The following is a 22,291-nucleotide window of genomic DNA, read 5'->3' as shown; positions in this document are numbered from 1 at the left end:
GCCACAAATTGACGGGGAGTAGATGTAGGTTTCAACTCGGGGTTTCAAAACAACAGGATTGTTAAACAGACAACACACTACACAGCCCCATGAAGTTATTGGTTCACACTCTCTCTCTCTCTCTCTCTCAAAATGGCAGCAGGAGAAAGAGACCCAGTGGAAGGGCTGGAGTCCAGGTGGGGAAGAGAAGCAGAGTGCAAGTCCCTGGTGGAAGAGGGGGCAGGGGGGATAGCTGCCTATCCAGGCTGGGAAGGGGTCCTTGTCTAGTAGGTGTTGTCCAGAGCAGGGTTGCTACTAAAATGAAATGCTGAAGCTTATCCTATGTTTTAGCTCACTTATACATATCTATAGGGAATAGGGAGGGGGGGGAAATGTCAGAAACGGTTAGGGAAGGGGAGGGAATGCATTTTAGAAGAAAAAAAGAAAATCTGGGGGGTTTGCTACATATTAAAATAAACAGACACGTAAAAATGTTGTTCAAGGAATTGTGATTCTCTTTCTTCGTGTTAGATCAGGAGAGGATTTTTCCAGCTCCTTCCACGTGTCCGAGGGAGAAAAGAAACATTTCTCCTTTCCCTCCAACTTCACGGAAAAAGTTGTGGAGTATTTCATATCATATTTGACACCTGATATATGAAGCACTTCCCTTAATTCTTTCCGGCTCAGCTCTCTATCCCTTAGAAGTAATTCACTTGGGGGTCAACTGATGTGCTCGCAGGACCGCGGGCCACCGGGGAGCGTGCAGCGTGGGCGAAGGAGGAAATGGGCGTGGACCTGGGGGCGGGGGAGCCTGGCGGGAGGGGGAGGGGCCTGGCGGAACTCATCCCCGGGCGTTGCCGCGGCAGCGTTCGTATCATCGCGCCGGCGCCGGGGAACGGCAGTCAGTTGCAGTCGGCGGCCGGAGCGGTGCTGACGGCTGTTCTCCATCTGGAGAGGAGCGGGTAAGTGAGGGATGGGGAAAGCTGCCCCCTCTTCTGCCACAACATGAGGTGAGCAAGGCTTGCAGACAGGACTCAGCAACCCCTTCCTCAGGCAGCATCAGCCCTGTTCAGACCATCCCATACACACCATTAGCCGAGCCCTGTACCAGCCTGCTCTCAACCCTGCCACAACACACACCTAACACCCGAACCTTGACAGAGGTGAAAGAGGGGAAGCACGGCAGTCAGTGTCCTGCCTCTACGAAATGTTGTCAACGTACGCTCAAGAGGTCTGACGTAGAGGGCCATGCCCCCCGTGGTTAAATAGGGCAGCCAAACATGAGCGCCACGTTAGGATCACACCTCAGATTACCAGGTTGTGGCTCCAAAGGATGCAGTTTCGTCTAGGAAATGTTTGTCTTCCTTCCTCCTTCTGCCTGTCACATCCTCAAACTCACCCATGAAACTATTAGCTAACAGCGTAGACAGCTCCTAACATTGCAACCCACAGAGGTGTCGCTCAATCCCCACCCTTCTTCACTGATCGCACTGAAGGATTCACTTCCTTTGTTGCCCCACAGTCAACAGATGCAACTATTTCAGACAAATCCATGAGAATGAAAGACACTTTTTGTTGTTGTTAGTGATTTTCTTGGTGACCGTCGCCGAGTCCCAGGAGAGCCTGTTCCAGAGGAGGATTTCTTTCCTGTCACCTTTCCCCTGCACAAGCAGCTGAGGATCAGGTAATGAGACAATGCACCCTGAGGCGCAGGTGGTTGTGAAGCTGGCATTGAAGCAATGGTCTTTTCTGACTTCAGGTTGGGGATTACTAATGTTTTCTCCCAAGCGCGTGAGCAGTGCAGAGGAGCCCAAGTCACTCTGGAGGCCAAGCCCTGAATAGCACATGATAGGAATTGCTTGTGCTTTAACCTTGTCTGTGTATTTTATTTTTGATTCAGACCATCTCTGCCTGCCCTGGTGACTCCAGGCTGCCAAATCCTTCCTGCTCCAGGTCCCCCTATCCAGCCAGGACGGATGGCATCTGGCACCCCACCAGCATAGAGGCAACAACAGTTGTTGGTTAAGGAGATATCATGCTAGATGTACTTAGGGTGCAGAACATGGGTACAGGCCTAGTCGGGAAAAAAGGAACTGGGTAAGAAAAGGTAGAGGGAGCGCGCCTTTTGAGAAGAGAGGCCAAGAGCAGACATGAGGGGCAATGGACCTGTACAACTTTATCCAGTTTTGCCACCGAGGGCTGTAAGGGGAAATCAGGGAGGGGCAGTTATGCCTGGGAGAGAGCAATGGAAGGGGGAAGGGGGAGGGATGCAGGAGAAAGGGAAGTGTTTAATGTGTTTGTAGGGGAAGGGGAAGCGCACGACGGCATATTCCAACAAGTCTCCTAATACATGGCAGAGTCCCCTTCCAGGTACAAGACACATCCACCTAGCTGCATCTACTGAGGCGCCCAGCAGCTTCAGAGACTCCTGGGAGGCAGGACCCGTTGAGGCCAAGGACCACAGAAGAAGGCGAGGAACCCAGCCAGAGGGACTGCGAGACTCTACCTAGCAGTCCGCCAGCCCTCCAGGGCAAGTGAGTGGTCCGCAGCCTGTCCCAGCCGCCTTCCCATTTCTGGCCAGGGAGGAGCAGCTGTGGGCGGGAAACCATATCCCCAGAAGTGATGACATCTCCTCTGGGGCTCTCCAGCACCATCATCAGTGTGTTTGCAAACATCCCCAAGGAGTGGAGGTTCCAACACTTTCCTTGCCAGGGGCCATTCCCCCAGCCACGTGTCCCAGGGGGCCCAAATCTGTGGAGTTTCTGAGTGCTCACAGCTCCCAGAAAAGGTGCCCTACTTCCCAGGATGTATCCTGAGTCCCAACGTTCAGTCCCCCTGACTTGAATGAGGAGAGCAGGCAAGGGCAGGAGGAGGGAGTTGTTAGTCCAAACTAACTGAAGGTCTCTGGTCCTGAGCCAACAGCTTGCAAACCTCTGACAGCCAATAGCTGGCACCCAGTATTTAGGGGAAAGCATGGGATGTGGGGGAGTCACCCAGCTCGGGGAAGGGGCAGACAGACAAGTAGGGAGAGACAGCTTTGAACCCACACTCCTAACTGTTTCTGTGTCAGGATGGAGAGGCTGAGGCAGATCCTCAGAAAGAGGACGGCAAGAATGGCCCCGGGACAGGAGAAGGACAGGAAGAAGCCTGAGGAGGAGGAGCAGGGCGGCCACCACCAGGCAGAGGCTGCATCAAGGAAGGGCAGGTGGTGGCACTGTCTCGTGGGCTGGAAAAGAAGGGCACCTCCAGCAGCCACGGAAGAGCAGGGAGAGGAGCCAGTCAGGCCCCGATGGAGGTGGCCCAGGATACAGCTGGGCAGGCAGGGCCCAGCACTGCCAGAGAGCCAGGCACAGCCCCCGCGCAGCTCCAGCCCCAAACACAGCAGCCAGGACCCCAGCGCTGAAGCCCAGCCGAAGGCCACTCCTCACGTGGCTTGGGAGGAGAAGCCAGGCTCCCCAGGGCAGGAGCTGCACAGGCCCTGGTTCAAGCTGGGCTCCAGCTCCTCCAGGGAGGACAGCGACAGCTCCCAGGAGGCTGTGGGCCTCCAGCAACATGCTGCCACCGCCAGAGGTGAGGTGACACCCAGACGTCCTGTGCAAACAGGGCAGTGACCCCTGAGTGCGGTGAGTCGCTCTGTGATGGGGCCGGGGGATCCCAGGCAGAGCAACAGCCTGAGTGACAGGAGGCCTCGCACCCCCAGTGTGGGCCACAGACATGGTCCTGGGTGGGGAGCGGGAAGAGGGAGCCTTGTACGTGAGGGTCCCCAAATCTCCCAGAGGGGCAGGCACCTCCCTGGGGTGCTGGGACAGGTGGGGCCTGAGGCAGTGCATGGAGAGGGGCCATATAGCACTTGGGCAGCCATGGGGCCATTTCCTGGGCTGCAGGAACGTGGACACACCTCTCCTCTGCATTGCCCCTCTGTTTCCCCTCAGCAGCAGCAGGCATCACAGTCTCTCCCTCTCCCTGCAGATACAGTCCTGCCCTTCTACAAGGCAGAGGAAGAGCAGAGGGAGGACTTCACCTACCTGGAGGAAGCCGCCCTCTCAGTCATCCTACGGCACCTCCAGAGCACGGACCAGGTAGGAACATCCCAGAGCTGGACCAGCACCAGCACCAGCCCGTCCACTCTCCCACCATGTGGCCCTCTGGGAAGGAGGAACCGAGTGAGCCACAGCCTTTGATGGGCACGTGCAGCCCACGTGGGCTGGGACCCTCGTCGGGGGTGCTTTTGTCCCAAACAACGTGGGGACCCCTCCCCACAGAGACCCCATCCCTGTGCCAGACCCCATTTGCCCAGGAGGAGATGTGGATTGAGAACGGGGGATACCACCAGATCTGAGCCCCACGCTCCCCTTGGGAGGGCAGGCAGGTTCCTGGCTATGAGCCGGCCTTTTCCCATTGTAACTTATGGTGTATGCAGACTGTGAATGAAGGGCTCACTTTCCTCCGTGCCGTCCCCACACTGTGCCTGGCTACAATGAAGAGGGGCGAGGACACCCTAGAGCCGCCCTGCTGCAAAGCGGCACTTGTGGAGAGGATTGTGGTGAGTTCAAAAGAGCACTGGCTGCTTCGTGTCAGACGTTAAGCAGCCAGGAGAGGATGTGTGAATGGGGACTGGAGTGAAGAGGAGAGGGCAGGTGTTGCTAGGTGTGTGGATAGGGGGTAGAGAAGCGGGACATTGTGGGGTGAATGAGTACAGGGTGGTAGGGGAATGAGAGGGCTGGAGGACAGATGTGGGAGCGGGTGGGGAAACCGGGTGACCAACAGGTTGTTCATGAGCATGTCGGAGGGAAGAGGAGAGCCGTGTTCAGTGAGGGCGGAGGAGAGAACTGGTAGGGGGGGCCCAGGTTGGCGGTGGCATCCAGGTGCCCCAGGAGCACTGTGAGGTCTCCTTCTCACGCTCCCCCATGCGTCTCTCAGGTGCTGATTGACAAGCTGTCCGACTGTGAAGAAGAGCCCAGCACCATCCTTCCTTACAGCATGGCTGTTGTTTGCATCCTCAGGTACTTGTTCACTTGCCCAGCTGCACTAACTGCAGCACTGCTCAGCTCCAGAGATTTCCCCTGGTTTGCCGACGAGGTGGGAATATGTCCTTTCCCCTGGTTAGGTACTGAGTTTCCCTGTAATGATGACACAAGGGCCTTCAGCAAAGGGCCGACAGTGTGGATACTGTAGGAGGGTCAAGGATCAGTGGGACGGGCAACAGAGGGGTCAGTGGGCCAACCCTGACCCTTGGGTGCTGGCACACTTCAGCCTTCCTTGAGGTTTCAATTCATATTGTCGCCTCTGGGTGCCTATTTCCCTGTCGAGACCTGCCCACATCAGAGCCAATGCCAGCCCCACAGAGCTCCATCCAGACAGGCTCCTCTTTCCTGACAGCAAACTGAAGCCAGCCCTGGAGCCAGCCCTGGAATCGCGCCTCCTCTACACCGCCCTCCACAAGACCTTCCTGATGGCCACAGGGCACAACAGCCAGCACATCCAGGTACCTCTTTCTCTCACTGCACAGTCCCACCAGCCATCCCCTGGCAGACATGGCACAGGACTTTCCAGCACTGACCCTCTTGGCTCTCTGTCTTCTTCCAGGGCATGCAGCGGATCAGCGTGGAGTACCTGGAGGCCACGCTGAGGTGTCTGCTGGCAACTGCCCCCAGCCTGGCCAGGCTGCAGTTCATCGGGCAGGTGAGCACCATGGGGAGAGGCTGGGTTTAGGATGGGGGCAGCTTCAATGACCTGTGCACTGCAGGAGCCGGTCCTCAGAGAAGAATCCCTGGCTCCTTCCTTGAGACAAGAGTCTGGTGCAAGTTCACCATGCTGATCCCTCAGGGATTACCCACAGAGTGGAGGATGCCCCTTTGGATTTGGGCTTTGGAGCCTGGCACAGATACAGGATTTTTTCTCCTTCCTGTCATGCTGTCTATGTTCAGGGAGGAGAGAAGCAGCCCTGAGACAGAGTCTGGTCCCAGCTTTAAGAGACAAAAACCATCCCTGAGATGCAGAGGGAGGGGTCGGGGCTGGGAAAGGGCGTTTGGGGGCAGGGCCGTGCTGGATGCAACAATCCCTTCTTACAGAGTTTGGCCCCCTGAGGCTGATGTTTTACCCTGGGCTTAAAGGGTCAGCACTCAGGAGGGGGTGGGGGTGGGGATCATTGGTACAACAGGAGCACGTGTCCACTGCCATGAACTTCTTCCACCCACAGCACTTGACCTTGTGGCTCCAGTTGGAAGATAAGAGGGACAGAGCCACAGCCATCAAGATCACCACCAGCCTGCTCTGCTTTGCAGTCTCCCTCCTCCCACAGTTTGAGGTAAATGAGCCTTGTGTCAGGTCCTGACTTTAGGCAGAGGCAGGGCTGGTGAAAAAGCCTGTGGGATAGCAGTGGCAGCGGTAAGCGCGGGATAGGAGAGAGGATCCCTGCATGGCAGAGTGAGGGCTGGGAACTGGCTGTGCTTGATTCAAGGGCTTGTGCTCCTGGCTAAGAGCCCCTGTCTCAGGAGAGGGCAGCAGCTGCCATAGAGTGCTCCAGGCAGATTCATGCCTGTCTCAGGAGCCCTGCTGCTCCTCCTGGAGCAACAAATGCAGGGAGTCCTCAGGGGGGCCCACTCCTAGACCCTGGGCTCCCTGCTGTATGGCAGGCAGAGATATTTATTTCTCAGGCTTCAGGAGATGCACACGGCCCAGAGAGCCTGAGGTGATTGCTGGTCAGACATAGATGGACTCCCCTGTCCTCTGCCTTTCCTTAGGACTCGCCCAAGGTGCCCCTGGTGGGTGACCTGGTGGCCCTGCTGGGTCTGTGCATCAGCGACCCAGTGGAGGAGATCAGCCGCCAGGCCAAGGAGGGCCTCTCCCACCTCTACAAGATCTTGATGCATCAGAAGGGTATGGAAACCTTGAGTCCAGCTGTGGGAATCACCTAAGAAAATCAGCCTGTCCAGGGTCTGCAAGCTGGGAAGTTGACATAGGGGGAGAGTTCACGGAGACATGAGGGCAAAGTGGCCTCAGGGAGGGCAGGAGCAGTAGCCTTGAACTCAGGGGAGGGACTGTAGGGTGTTACGTAACCCTTGGGCTACAGCCTGGCTTCAGTGAGATCGGGAGGTTCCCCTCTTAGACATCATCTGTACCATGGCACCAATCCCAGGGTCTGCAGTTCAGAGCGCTCACATGTTTTCAGTTCTGAAGCCAGAACAGCAGCTCTGACCAGCCTCTCTCTGTCCTAGGGCAAGACATCCAAGAGGCACAGGAGCTGTGGCCCATCAGCCAGCACCAGCACCACCTACACCGAATCCTCCTCTACATCGATCTGGCCACAATGGGAGAGGTAAGGATGCTCTGCCCATTCTGTACACCAGCTCAGGGGATGGGGCTGTGTTCCCCTGGAATACCTGCCTCCTGCCTTCAGGAGGAAGGCTCTACCTTCAGCCCACAGCACCCTCTGTCAGGCTTAGAGCGAGGAGCAAGGGTGCATGGTTGTAAGTCCGAGTCCTAGCCACGTCCATGGTTTGTATGTCTTGCATGGTGTCACGCTGATGTGGCCCAAGGACAATCCCCTGGGAGGGAAGTTACTGCAGGACCCCACTGTCCCTCCCTGACTGACACTGGAGGTCCTGAGCTGGGCAGCTCTGACCTGGGGCTGGCAAGCAGCCAGCACACACCCACCATTGCTCCAACAGATCCTTGCAGGAAGTCCCATTCTGTGCAGAAGCGCAGACATGCTGTGCTCTTCTCTCCACAGTTAAAAAGCAGAACCACCCTCCCCTTGGGTTTCAGTAGGCAGCACTGTGAGCTTCCATCCCAGGCTACTTGACAGCCCCATGTGAAAGGCAGGGAGAAGGCCAGGGCAGGAGAGGGGAACAAGACCTGAGTCCTCCTCTCCTTATCTGGACTTTGCATCCGCTGAGAGATTTGAAAGGCTGTCGAGCAGAGTGACCTGCAATGGCTCCAGCCAGGCTCTCATCCTCCCCACAGCCCATCAAAAGGGCAACGCATTCCAGTTCCTTGACGGGGAGCCTGGCTCTGGGATGCAACAATGCCTTGTGTCCTGTGGGTTTCAGGCCTTCAGGAAGATCCTCTCCGAAGACCAGAGGAGAGCGTTTGCACAGAGGGCACTGCTGGGGATCCACCATGTCATGCTGCACGTGAGCCAGGCCGGGGTGGTTCTGCTCTATGCCATCCTGGGGCAATCTGGTCACCTGATGGGGGCAGAGGTGAGCAGCATGGTTGGATTCAGGAAATGAGTGGCAGGACACACTCTCTCACTTCTAGCCAAGGAGAGGGTGATTTCTGGGTAGGGAAGCTAAAGACGGTGTGTGTTTGGTGGGGGACAACGCGTCTGGTAGACATGTCTTTGGGCTGGTTTGGGATTGTGCTGGCTCCAATGTCATTACCTGACTGTCCCTGGTGGCCCTGGAGTCCCTGACTGGTTTCTGTACCCTTGCAGGAGAAGGAAATTCCCGTCAGGGTACTGAGGAAGCTCCTGATCCTGAAATGCTTCCATCAGCTGCCCAAAGAGCTGCAGAGGCACAGTCATCTGGAGAGTGCCTCAAGGATCCCCATCTCTCCGCAGCAGCGCCATCCATCCTGATGCAAGCAAAGGCTGGGTGTGAGGCCACGGATGCCAACTGCGAGGCATGGGACACGGTGTAGGGGAGGTCGGAGCCGTGTATATAAGCCCTAGGTATCAGCGTGTGGCAGGGCACTGCTAGTGCCTGCCACTTTAAGGGCTGGGTCAGGCATCCAGCAAGTGCCTGATGGCAGCAGTCATTTTGACAACTTTGTATATAAAGGCTGCAGTCTGCTGCTGCCAGCCGAGGCAGAAACATTGCCTTGCTGAGCTGCAGCAGGAACAACCAGGCGGTAAGGGAAAGAGCTTATGGGGATGGCTAGGAGGCTCTTGGTCCTGGGCACGACCGAAAACTGCACCCTGCCGGGAATGGGTGGCCTGGTGGGGCTCCTAGTGGCGTGGGAGCCCCCAGGAAATGCCAGGCCAGTTACCACCCCGGTGAAAGGCGGGTCGGGGCGCCTTAATAACCCCAGCTCCCACAACCAGGTGGGTAACCCCATAGTAGGCCTGAGACGGCGGACCCCTGTGAGAGAGCGGACTAGATGCTCACAATCCTGACTTGAGGCACCCTCAACTGGTCAGTGCTGGGGCCAGGACCAGAAGGGTCAAAAGGGCCAGGGGCCCACTGTGAGGGACACCCAGAGCCAAGGGCCTGGGGTTTCTAACTGGCCTTGGAGGGGAGGCCAGGGCCTGTGTGGCCAAAGGTCCCGGGGTGTGGGGCACACCTGAGAGGGGGAAGAGTGCAGGGAGGTAGACAGCCCAGAATGAGGGCGGAGTAGGCCGCCTGATTGGAAGGAGCCAGTTGGGGTCCAGACTGGAGGATTATGGGGCCCAGGATGGGGCAAAGATGCTAAGAACTGGGATGCCAGCTGTGAGACATGAACTGCAGCATAGGGGAGGATTTGGAGCTGCAGATAACATCCCCAGGCATTCGGGCAAGAAATGGACAGCCTACCGCTTAATTAAGAGCATCCTTTTATATTGCCACGGTGTGGCAGGAAAGAGAGGTGGGCGCTTAGCCCAGAAAAACTTGGGCAGGAAGGGCCTCCTGTTACACAGTGCAAGTAAATGGGCAGCTTCCTGCCATGTTCTCATCTTTCACCTGTATCATCAAGGTTGTGGCAGGTGAGGGAGGCGGGCAGTTAGCCCTGAGACAAGTGGGTGGGTCAACGATTTGACCGGCCCCAGGATGCCCACTTGTTACCAGTGGACAGGAGGATTAAGGTTCAACCAGACAAACCAGCAGCACTGGTGTTGCAGGGGACTCCTGCTTTGGACACCCCTCTGAATTTGGTTGGTGTTTGTGAGAGACGCACTGAAATTAGATTAAGGGTTCAAAAACATTAAAGGGATTGCTTTAGGACTAAGAGGAACATGAGAATAAAGAGGATAAAGAGTGATAATGGCAAAGCAGGTAAACAATGGGAAGCACACACAATAATACCGATGTGGTACTTTACTAAATATCACAATCAGCTGGAAGGCCCAAATGAAATAACAGGAAAATGGAAAATGGCATCAAGGAAGCAGACAGTTAAGAACAGGGCAGATAATTATGGCATCCAGAGGATGAAACCAGTCTGTCAATCCAAGGTGGTTCAAATAGGTTGGAAGGTCACCTGGGACTGGGTTGTTCAGCACTATTGCCTCTCACCCTCCATGTGGAGCAGAGATTACACTCACCAGTCTCTTAGAATCGGATGCAGCCAGGCACAGCTCTCCCACAACTCCAATCATAGCACCTTTGCCAGTGTAGTGAGAGAACAGCTGCTGATGAGTCAGGCAGTTGTGTGAACTACCCGAGGCCAAAGTACCCTTTATAGAACCTACCTGTACGGCATGTATCAAGAATGGAATCACCTTACTACGTCTTAGAGCTCATCATGTTGTGAGAAACTGGTTATCAACTTTCAATATTGAGATTGGGCGGTAGGCTCCACATGTTAAACCTTTCTTTCACTTCTTGAGTAGACAAATAGATAAAGCTGTTCTTGCTTCTCTAGACAGAATTCCATTTTCAACTATTTCACTGTACATAGTTTATAATAATTGTTGCCAGACTTTTCCGGAAAGTTTTCTAAAATTCAGATGGAAAACTGCCAGAGCTTTCCCCTCTCTAAGAAATGCAGCACCTCCATAACTTTCTGTAACGTGATCTCCTTCTCTAGTTCAATTGCTTGACATATTCAAGTCTACTTCATATAGCTTCTAATCTAATACTGTATTATCATTGGAGGTAATTATTGCAGAGATCTGCTATTTGATGCCTCTGCCTAAAGTCTTCTAGCCAATAACTTACCTGCCTTGTCACGCCACTCATAGTCATGTTCACTCTCTTGACCTGACATGCAATCCCATGTCAAAATGTTTATGTATCATCACAAGAGACTTATTCTGTCTGTCTGGAGCACTCTGATTAGTTGTCTTGGCAGCCAATCGCAATGCTGAAACTAAAACAACCAAAAGTGCAGACAGAATAAGACCATTTCAGACAGATATGTAGACAACTTAGAGGTAGAACGAAGCACTGGGGCGCTCTGCTGTGGAGTGGGTAGGGTCCGACGAGGGCACGGGGGTGAGGGGGCAGGGTTGAGAGGTGGGGAAATAAAGCAGTGAGGGGCCCGTTCCCCTTTTTTCCCCTCCAGAACCTGCCTGCCTCTCCTGCAGCCAGAGGGTGAGCTGCCAGTGGGATCTGAGCTGCTGGGGGCCTCCAGTGCTTCCCTGCATGGTGATGGTGCCCCACAGGACTGCCGGGCTGGGTGTCAGCGGGTGGGTGCTGCCCATGCAGTGCTGCCACCACAGCGGGAAGCACTGGAGTTCCCTGCAGCTCAGGGGCTGCATGAACCACTGGCAGCTCACTCCTCAGCCACGGGAGATGCAGGCAGGTACCGGGAGGAAAAAAAATGAAGATCAGGCCCCTCACTGTTTTTGTGGGGATTTTTACTTGGCAGAGCCTGCCTGCATGAGTTGCCACTGGGTCTTACAGCCCCTGAGCTGTAGGAGGGCCTTGTACTTCCCGCAGCGGTGGCAGACCCCCACTGGGCCGGCTGGGCAGGGTGCTAGCTGCTCGGGTGCAGCCCCAGCTCTCAGGCAGTATCTGCCAGAACCAACGGTGCATGCGGCACTGGAAGCCTGGGTGTTTTCAGGGAAACTCAGGCTTGGTGGGCTTCCAGCACCCCGTGCACCGTCCCTGCCACCTTCCCACCACCTGGAACCACCCGGGAATGGGCTGGCTGCCCCGGGATGGTAGTGGGATGGCAGCTGGGTGTGATGGCAGCCAGAGAAGGTGTCAGGGATGGGGTACGGGGCAGTGAATACCCACCAAGCCCAAGCTTCCTCCAGCACCCTCAGGCTGCCAGCACCCCCAGGCTGCCAGCACCCCATGTACCATCCCCATCGCCTCCTCCAGATAGGGCCCTTGTACATGTGAGGAATAGCGCTGTAATATGTTATGAAGAAAACTAATACACATGGGATGTGTTTTACTTTGCTATGTAAAAACTCATTGAAATCTTAACATGCCACCGAACCTGTACATCATTACACATTTAAATGGTTAAAAATGGGCAACGAAGCCACTTAAATGGGCTATTTCCTCACATATCCAAGAGCTGTTAGTCACGTATACAAGGGCCCTCTTATTCTATGAGTGTAACCAAGTCACAAGGTCAAACTTTTGACAAAATATGTGCTTGTATTCCTAAGCCTGTGTTTACACATGGACAGCTTTACGTAGCCATTTGAAGGGTGAGAATTTTTGATTCTGTTAAAGTATTCGGTCAATCACTATCCTAAAATCCTGTATTTAAAGTAATAATTTTGCAATAAAAATGTAATCACAAATGTTTTGTTGGTTTCATCTAGTTTTGAATTATTGTTATTTTAATTTACATCCTTGGGGATCTTACTGCAATATTTAAACAGAAGTAAAACTCTAGATTCCTTTCATGTCATCACAGAAATACACCAAAGAAACCACACCAAAGCAAGTAACACATGCGCTGCGGGGGCCCAGGTGCTTCCCTCGGCAGCAGCGATTCCCCTGCAGCCACCCGGCTGAGAGCTAGGCGCACTGGTGCAGCCCCAGCTCACAAGCAGCACCCGCTGGATCCAAGGGTGCACGGGGCGCCGGAAGCCTGGCCATGCTCAGGGAAGCTCGGCTTTGGTGGTATTCCAGTGCCCCATGCACCGTCCCCGCCAGTAATAGATTGCAGTAGACTATCGATTCTTGGCAGTCAGTCACAATGGTTAATGACAGGCAGAATAAGCAGGGCATTATAATAGAAAATTTTAAAATGATGGAATAAGAAGATTTCAGGAAAGAAAATTTAAGTCTGGAAGACTTCGAAGTCCATCTAGTGAACATGAATATGACAGAATGCGAAACAGGCAAGCAAGAGAAAAAGGAATTGGCTGAAGAAAGAAAACAACCTTTCGAAGCTGACTGAAGAAATCATTTAGCAGTACTTGGTGTAAGGATTACTAAAAATCCTGTATTTAAAGAAATACTTTTGCAATAAAAATTTAAGTGTGAATGTTTTGCGGTTTTCAGCTAGTTGGAGTTCTATTGTGCTTTTCTGAGGGATCTAAATATATTTTCATTTTGTGGAACTAGTTTATGTGCTCTTTCATGATGTGAAATATCTTGCTCTGCTGCAAATAACATTTGAGACCTGTCTTTTGCCCTTTCATTAGCACACTTTATCTATTTCCCCCTAAAAAGTAGCTTTTCAAGGTTCCCTAACCAGTCACAGCAGATGACATGTAATGCCTGTTGTCTTCAGTAAACTATGCGATCGATTTCTCCATTGCTCACAGAATTTAGTATCTTTAAGCAATGAAGTATGAAGCTTCCAGCTTCCCTTGTTCTTAATACAATGATTTAAATCCATTGCTATTATAATGGGAGCTGGGTCAGAAATTAAGATGTGTTGTGTTTCTGCACCTAAACAAGCAGGAACCAGAGACCGGGTATGAGAAAATAATCAATCCTGAAGTACGACAAGTGAACTGGTGAGAAACAGGTCTAGCCTCTCACCTCTGGGTTGGTGAAGCCTCCAGATATCTACCAATCCTAGGTCTTTTTAATAAATAAGAGGGCTTGTTTTCAGTTTTCTGATAGACTCTGTTAACAGTAACTGAGTTTTCAAGCACCGTATCCAATACGCAGTTCCAATCACCACCCAAAAGATTGGACTTTGTTGCTGACATATTGGTACTGTATGACAAAAAGATAGCATCTCCACTACTCTTACCTCCCCTCAGAGTCGCCCCATTTGTTAATGAATGTGAAAGCAATTAGTTTGTGAACGAATATAGCTGTACCTCTGCTTCAAGAATTGCGTGAAGAGTGGGATACAGCTTTTCAAAGCATTTCTAGTAAGAAAAGCAATCCGACTGTCCAGAGATGGTAATGGTCTGAGCACTTTCGTCCCTTCGGTGGGCTCATTCAATGCTCTCCCATTGCATGACATGACAGTCATTGTCATTAGTTCTCCCCTTTGTACATTGAATGAAGTTGCCAAACTGCTGGGGACAAAGAGGGACAAGACATAAGAAAGACAAGACGTAACAAAGAAACCCCCAGAGCAATCTCTCACTGCTTGGTCACATCCAGGTCCCTGATGGCTTCAACTAACACGACCACACTCACCGCTCCACACGCTAAATAGTTACAACAGATTGTTATTGCACCATCGACCATGTGTTAATATTACCTATTTCACTAAGGTACGAAAATCCACTAACCAAAGCAGTAAGGCAAGCGGTAATAATGTCATGTCATGTCATGTCATGTCATGTCATATACTTCCCTGAATGCCTGTGCTGAAATGTCTAGAGGTAAAAACAATGTTACTATATAGCCAACCTCTTGAGCACCTCAGCCTTCAGGAAACAACAATCTATCTCCTAACTGCTAAAAGATTTAAAGTGGCCTTCGCTATACGTATAACTGACTAATGACAACTAATTAAAGAGTCCTTGTATAATTAAAATGAAGATATTCTGGATTTGGCTTCTTCTCAGGTAATTAGCCCAAGAGTTGTCCTGTTCAGTAACAGGGGTTGTGAAGGCTTCCCAGACGGAGGGGCAGCTGCCTGCTCTGCGGCCTCACAAAACGGAGGGGACGCTGCCTCTCAGCATCGCACAAAATGGAGGGGAAGCTGTCCCTCACAAGCCAGGGAGGCTTGCCTGGTCCACGCGGCAGTGTGACGGGAATGCAGCGCAGGAGCCCAACAACTTTGCTGCCTGGGACACGCGGGGGAGAACGGTGATGATGATGCCATCGAGGAGCGCTCTGCAGAGGGGTCGGCAAAACGTCCCTGCGGGCGACGGGGTTGAGGAGTACCAACCCTCTCTCAGTGAGTATGGACTCCCCCTGGGAAAGGGTAAACCCCAGGTACTTACCTGGGGCTTGCATGGAGGCGCAGACCAGCTGCTGGTGTTTCCTGTGGTAAGTCTGAGCTGCGGTGCGAATGGAAGGATGCTGCTTGATCTTTGATTCGACCAACTAAATAGTTGGAAAAACTGTTCTTTGCAAGCTTTCGGGCACAAACACCCTTCTTCAGGCATAGGGACAATCTGCTGGCGCTTTGTGTTCTCCATGGTGGAAAAGAAGTCAATATGCAAACTGCAGGTCTGTGAATATGCGAATATGTGGCAGCGAGGATCAGAAGGGATGGGGGACAATAAGTGTGAGACAAATAGGTGGCGGGGGGGATGGGAAATGGTGAACTGGTGCTCAGTTGTAGCTGGCAAAATGCAAGTTTCCCCAAGTAGCTTGTGCACAGGGAAAAAAGGGATTAATTGTGTTTCGAACCAGCGCTGTAGAGATACGCCTAGGTGTTCGGTAGGTAACGGGCCTGCAAGTAACGAGGAGCTCATTTGCCAATGCTGCCACATCAAGTGGACTTCAGCCACCACCTAACTGCACGTAAGAGTCTTCCCACCAGGGATCCTGATTTTCTCGGATTTAAAAAAATCCCAATTTTCAGCTAAAAAAAAGTAACTCCAAATCTACATTTTTCCATGATTAAAATGCAACACCACTGTGTACACATCTCTATATTAGTGGTGTTTCATTTAAATGATGGAAAAATGTGGATTTGGAGTTCCTTTTTTTAAACTGAAAATTGGGGATGTTTTGTAAATCAGAGAAAACTAGGATCCCTGCTCCTCGCTGTTTCTTGTGCCTGGGAGGCACCTGAGAGAAGGGCAGGGCAGTGAAAAAAGACCCTTTTGAAAATGGAGATGCTAGAGGCAAACGGAGACTGAGAGAGAAAGGCAGCAGGGGAGGAAGCTGAGAGCACAAGTGAGAAGCCAGCAGGGATGTTTCCTGAAAGAGACTGCCTGCAAGGTAGCCAGGTGTTTGGGGCCCAAGGGTTCACCCGGTGTATTGTAGCTGACCAGTACACACTGCTTTCTCTTTAAAGAAAAGAAGAAGAAGAGCCGCTTGCTTTGGGTGCGCTCCGTCCCCTTGAAGAGGGAAAGTCCCCTCCCAGAGTTAAGCCAGAAGGTACGGGAGCCAGAGAGAAGAAATTGGGGGGGTTCAGGACCCAAAAGGCGAGGGTGCCAAAAAAAGGAATGGACTGGTAGCACCAAGCAGAGGGTTGTTTCTGGTCTTGAATCACTGAGGGGACAAAGACCCCTTGGGAAAATTAGGTGATTTGTTTTAAAGGAGCCCTGAGGATTTCATCCCAGAGGTTAGCTGTTAGGGGTGTACGAAGCAGGCCGTATTTGATTTGGATTTGCATTCGGCCTGATTCAGGGGACACTGATTCGATTTGTTGATTCGGATCATTGTCCCGATTTGATTTGGCTGAACCCAAATCTGCAGATTCAGTGCTGATTTGGAGAATCAGCGATTCAGCCATAGACACAGCTTTAAATGTTTTTTCTACATAGCTCGAGGTACCAGGCACGGCTTGTGAACGCCGAGATGGTGGGGCAGATGGGGCGTCCCACAGGAGCGTGGGGGAGGGTGGCCCGCGTGCTCAGCGGCGGACCTGGAAGTGGACCAGAAGTATTTCCGGGTCCGCCGCCAAGCACGTGGGGGACCCCTCTCCCCCGCATCTCCCAGTTCGGTGAGCAGCTGCAAGTAGACCCCGGGTGCCCCCCCAACCCAGGAGGCACTCGTTGTCAAGCCAGGGGTAGGGGGGGTCACTTGCACGCTCCGCGGCAGACCTGGAAGTGAACCGAAAGTGCTTCTTGTCCACTTCCGGGTGCACCGCTGAGCGTGCTGGGGACCCCCCTGTGCTCCCGTGGGATGCTCCGTCAGCCCCACCATCCCAATGTTCACGAGCCACCTGGTACCTTGAGGTATGTAGAAAAAATATATAAAGCTGTGTCTATGTCCGAATCATCGACTCTCACCTGCCCCCACCCTGCACACAAATCTGGGAGTATGTGTCCCCCATACCCCTCTGGGAGCGCGCACAGATGTGGGGAGCCAGCTCCACCCTGCCTCCTGGATGAGCTGCCTGCAGCCCCAGCCCGCTCCCCATCCCGGCCCCGGAGCCACGCGGTCCAGCCCCAAACCCTGCATACCACCTGGGCTGGGCTGGAGCTCTCCAGAAAAGTTCGAGGGTGGAGGGAGGCTCCGCAAGTTATTTTCCCTCCATGTTATCCAGGGAATCTCCAGTGTATAATACTCGACCACTCCTTGGAACAGGCAAAAACCTTTGTCTCTCCATTCTGCAAGACGTGTGCTCAACACTGGGCTTCTGATGAGTGCTCTCTACACTGTGACCCCTTCCCATCCTGTCATTCATGAATTCTTTTCTGCGCATGTCATATTGAATGAAATAGTTTGAATGTTTGTAAAGGTTGCCCATTAGCCAGTTTCAGGAAGAAGATAAGATTTATCTCCTTATCTAGTTCATTGTTTTGGGACTAGGTGCAAAAGATCCTGACTTCGCTTAAAGTCTTAATTTAAATTTCATCTTTTAGAAATCTTTTACAAAGAGGGCAAAAATCCTGAATTCCAAGAGATCAAACCCTGAGGCCTTTTGACCAGGTTGGTAAGAAAAGGGCATTTGCAGTGATATGGAAGTTTCCCAAAGGTAATTTAAAATGCTCAACAAAGGTAAAACAATCTGTTGAGTAAGATCCGAGCCCAAATTTGGGAGCAACCATATATTGAGTAGGAGGAGCCCGCTGACGGCAACTCGCTCAATAAAAACGGTAACTTGCTGTCCCAATTTGGAGGTGACTATACTTGTAGAACAACGAAGGAAAAATCGCAAGTATAGCCCGGTTCAGACTGATCACCTGAAACTACCCTCTCCGTGAACACGAATTTCTTAGTTCACGCTGAAGCTGCGGAGCACCTGAAAAGGACTGAAGGAAGGGGACTTAGTCCTATCACTGCTGAGGCCAGCCCATTGAATTGTATTGCTGAGCCCATTTCATTGAACTGTACTACTGAGGCCAACCCATTGAATCGTACTACTGAGGAATGAAACCATATTTTGGTATTTGGCTTCTTGGAATTCTAGGATTGTAAGTATATTATGAAAATAATAGTATTGATTCAAATTTAACTTTTAGTTGTAATTGTAGTTATTTTTGTAACACTAATTCTTATAGTATTGTTTAGGAAGGAAGTGCATTCAGAGCATTGTTTCTGATATATGTAATTATTGTGTTTTTAATGTTTGTGGTGTTTCTTAAAGCTAAGCAGTGTTATATACGTAGCAAAGAGTTTTAAAATAAAATTGTGTTGTATAAATTAAGTGTGTAATCATTGTGAAATCGTGCAATCAGTTAACTACTTCCCCAGCCAGTGCATCAAAACGAATCAGTAAATTGTGTGGGATTTTCTCTATTCCATAACCCACTAGAGACAGCGCATTGGCCACATTCGGGAGATGTTGAGGGTGTCGCCAATCTCCCATCCCAGCCTTGCCTACAGCTTGGTGGTCAGGGCTTAGCTCACTGTTGTGGGAAGTAGGAAATGGAGGGTGCAATCTTTCCAGTCTGAGGGGGACCTCGAGTTCAGGCTTCCAACTTCCTGACAGAGTGCTCTAACCACTAAGCTTATGCAAAAGGTGGACATGACTGCAGCTTCCCCTCAGAGGTAGGCTCCTTTTAGTGCCAGACGTACCACCCTGAGTCAGGCACCTGGGCTCTGAGGAGGAGCAGGATTACAGAGACAACCCTCTGGTTCCTGTTGTCTAGGTCTAGGCACCTTTATGCCCAGGTGTCCTCAGACAGAAAGTTGGGTTATTTTGAAGGCAGCATCCTGCTTCCCAGCGTTTGGGCAGAGAGATGGGAACGCTTGCCACATTTGTAGAATTTTCCCGAGATCTCTACCTGATTGATGAAGGAAGGAGGAGATTTTACTCATGTGCACAGCAAGAAGGTCAGCTACCTGTGCAACAGTATGTCCCCCTTCCCTGTGCTCAGGGAAAGGCCAGGGTGGGGATGGGGATGATGGTGAAGGAGAAGGTCTCCGGGTAGCTGTCGATATGGTGAGTGACTACAAAACTTCATAAACCTGAGGGTTTATCCAGTTACTTCTGTTGCCAATTTTCAGTGTACATGAAAGCACCCCTTCTTTAAAGCAGTGCTGATGTGATTATATTGGAGGAGTAATGCCAGGATGTGAGGGAAGGCATAACATTGGGTTTTCTATAAGAAAGGCTCCAGGGAGCCAGAAAATAGGATTGCAGCTCACTCACTGTGGGAAATGTCTCCAGCCACATTCTGTATGAACAGGGGCATCAACTTGGCCACCTGATTTACTCAGACTTTCCTCAGTTTAAAACACATGGAAACAAGAACACGTAATGGAGTCAAAATGATTTCAAATTTAGGAGATAGCTGCTTTGGTTACATTATAATAACCAATATAAAGACAATAAGTTCTAAGCAATATAAAGGCAAAAGACAATAACATCATAGAAGAGGGGCCAGCAACATATTCAGGTTCAGTCTGCAGAACCACTGGCGGTGGAGAGCTCTGCCTGTGCCTGCACCTGCCCCCATGTCAAGGTCAGGCAGCAAGGGGTTGTGCAAGAGCTGGGCAGTTTCTAGCTGCACCCGGGCCTCTGCCACTTATCGCCACCACCGTCCCTCAGTTGTAGCATAGGCAAAGCTTTCAGCCAGTGGGAAGCTGCACTCTCCCCCCCAGCCAGAGGGTAGGGGGCTGAGAGAAGCAGTGGCAGTGGCACAGGCACAGCTCCTAGATGCCTGACCCTGGCTTGGGCTCAGGAAAAACTCCCCACTGCCAACGTGCTGCTAAAGGCACTCGGTCCACACCAGACTGGAGCCGTATGGTTGCGGCCACTGTATTAGGAGACTTTTCTTAGAAGCCATTGCATTCAAAAATCTCTCATTTCAAATTTGCAAAATTTCAAAAAACTTGAGAAATATTATCTTTTATCCTCACTACAACAAGGTTGTAGGTCTTCCTATATTGTTTCAAAGTGCCCTCCAGTTAAGGAGAGGTACATTGGCCATAAAAGAGAACGCTGTTGGTTACATTGTTTTTGATAAGGTAGAGGAAGGGGTGGTCAGCCTTAAACTCATAAGGCATCCCAGGACTTGTATAAATTATTTCAACCCCTGTAGCAGCAGCTGCTTCAGTGCCCTCTTCATTAACACCCACGTAAGATTTATGGATGGCTTTGGACACAGCCAGATCACGGTTTCCGTTCATTCCTGATAAATCAGCCTTTGAAGTGTCAAACAAATCGAGCATCCCCATAGCCTGCAGAGTTTTCCCAAGGTCATAGCTTTCCTGAATCTTGAATCGGGGCAGGTACACATTCACGTTTTGTTTATGCATCTCCGTCATTGTGGTCCACTCTACAAATTTTTTATAGGTGAGTGCGCTGTCAAGCTACAGGGGCAAAAACAGGAGAATAGAAAACTTAGGATGAAAAAACAAAGAGACCAAAGAGCTGAATTTGTGCAAGTGGAGTGAATCTGGTTTTCAATTTCATGTTTAGTATGCTTATTTAATTACAAAAAACAAATGGATTACCAGAACACAGCTCATAATCAAATGAAGAATGGGAAGTAGGACCATTTCCAAATATATTTTAATCTTTTCCTGTGTCTTTTGAGATAAAGATATCAAATTGTATTTGAAATGTGGGAAATATCTAACCAGCACAATTGATGCTCAATCCTGCCGCACTCCCAAAGTAACATTTTTTAGATTGTCACTAAAAAGTCATATTTTCAGGATTCATTGTTGAATTTTTTTTTAAATCCCCAAAGTTTTATTCATTAGCAATTTACCATGTATATTTTGTCTAAGGAAATGAAATAGAATGTTCTCGGTCTAATAACGGGCATCTTCAAAATCCACAGTAAATGGGAGAAAATATAAAGAACCTTTACTATTGCCTTTTCTTCTGTCTGTACTGCCCAGGTAATTGAAGATGAGCAAAGATATCAGTGCATTCATAGGCAGCATATATAAGCCTTTTATACACACCCTCAGAGATCAGAGGATTTACCTGTTCCAGGCCAGTGGAGTTATCCTTGATATCTTTTGGTAAAAAAATGAACATACTCAGTTCTCCTTCTCCTTTTTTACCGTAGGGGAGTTTGAGCACTTGAATCTCAGGTTCCTCTATGATGGCCAGATTGTAGTAGCCATTCTGAAACATCATCTGCACATTCTTGGTCCGATTCTGTAATATGAAGAACAGACACGAAGAGAAGCAGAAAGCACAGACATTCCCCTATCCAGAATCTGTGTACTGGAAGTCACACAGTCAAACTGGGTCTAGGATCTGTTTCTGGCCCAGGATGAAATTCTCCACAGGTAGCCAGCCCCTGTTCTATCTGTCGGCTTTCTGGACCTGAACAGTGGCATGTTGTGTTCCTCCCTTTCAGCCCCTCTCACATCAAGTTCATTATAACTCTCCTTTTCATTCTACAGAGGACAATATCGACTTTTTTCCGACTTATGGGTTAGGATAGAATTTCCCTCAACCCCATCATGCATTTGTTTTGACATCTCAAATGAGGACATTTTGTTTTAAAGAACACCAGAGAAAAACATCCATTTGTTAAGGAGAAGAATTAAGTTAAAATCCCCTGGATATAGTTACGTTCCTCATTTTGGAACCCAACATTATAAAAGCCAGAATAGCGCCATGCCAGAATCCTGTTTTATAGATTTGGATTGCTTCAGGCTCAAGAACAGAACATGAACGCAACTTCTTATCAGGTGTGTCCTGATACCTCTAGGACACATTTTATGCGGACTGAGATAAGAAGTCATTAAACACGTTGCCTTTTCCACATTGAGCAATTTTAATTCCCTTTCCCCAATCAGTAATGGACCTACACTTCCTTTGGTCCTTGACATCTAACTTCAAAGGGTGCTTGTGTGTCTCGTAGTAGCTGTATTACAGTGCCTTGGTCTGCCCGGGTTTTTCCTTTATTGCCATCTGTAGTATTGTAGCTACGCTTCCACATTTTGAGAGATTCCTTGTTAAGTTTCAAGTCACAAAAGCATTTGCTGTTTAGCCAAGCCAGTCCATTGACGTGATTCTTAACCTTCCTCACACAGGGATGACGTATCCTCGTGCCCTTAATATTCCCTCAAAGGTACAACCAAATTCCCCGATTCCTTTTTTCTTTAAATGTACTGTCCCTGGGATCCTGGCCACCAGTTGTTTGAGGTTTTGCATGCCCGTGCTAACCTTTACTATTTATTTGTACTCTTGTCATGCCTAAAGCCATACTTATGGTCAAAGACCCTACTGGGGAAAGCACTGTATAAATCCC

The 22,291-nt window shown here is 50.6% G+C and overlaps 2 protein-coding genes across 2 annotated transcripts; one reads left to right on the top strand and one right to left on the bottom strand.

Annotated features, from left to right (window-relative positions):
• The first annotated feature begins 819 nt into the window (after positions 1-819).
• On the top strand, positions 820-12,382 carry LOC132246446 (maestro heat-like repeat family member 5). Its single transcript, XM_059719573.1, has 13 exons — positions 820-941; positions 1,565-2,513; positions 3,050-3,549; positions 3,949-4,058; positions 4,400-4,522; positions 4,900-4,982; positions 5,359-5,464; positions 5,566-5,661; positions 6,179-6,286; positions 6,723-6,858; positions 7,197-7,297; positions 8,031-8,183; positions 8,417-12,382. Exons 3-13 carry the CDS (start codon positions 3,051-3,053, stop codon positions 8,558-8,560), a joined length of 1,659 nt encoding a protein of 552 aa, XP_059575556.1. The 5' UTR covers positions 820-941; positions 1,565-2,513; position 3,050; the 3' UTR covers positions 8,561-12,382.
• Positions 12,383-19,330: 6,948 nt separating this feature from the next.
• On the bottom strand, positions 19,331-21,891 carry LOC132246465 (leukocyte elastase inhibitor A-like). The gene is made up of 2 exons (XM_059719599.1): positions 21,010-21,891; positions 19,331-20,384 (listed from the first exon to the last, which is right to left on the bottom strand). The coding sequence occupies exons 1-2, from the start codon at positions 21,163-21,165 to the stop codon at positions 19,980-19,982; spliced, it is 561 nt and encodes a 186-aa protein (XP_059575582.1). The 5' UTR covers positions 21,166-21,891; the 3' UTR covers positions 19,331-19,979.
• Between the last annotated feature and the right edge of the window lie 400 nt (positions 21,892-22,291).

The sequence above is a fragment of the Alligator mississippiensis genome, chromosome 16, assembly GCF_030867095.1.
Source record: "Alligator mississippiensis isolate rAllMis1 chromosome 16, rAllMis1, whole genome shotgun sequence".
NCBI classification, from domain to species: domain Eukaryota; kingdom Metazoa; phylum Chordata; order Crocodylia; family Alligatoridae; genus Alligator; species Alligator mississippiensis.
The sequence above is the reverse complement of the archived record's forward strand: the minus strand, read 5'-3'. Positions and strand labels throughout refer to the sequence as shown.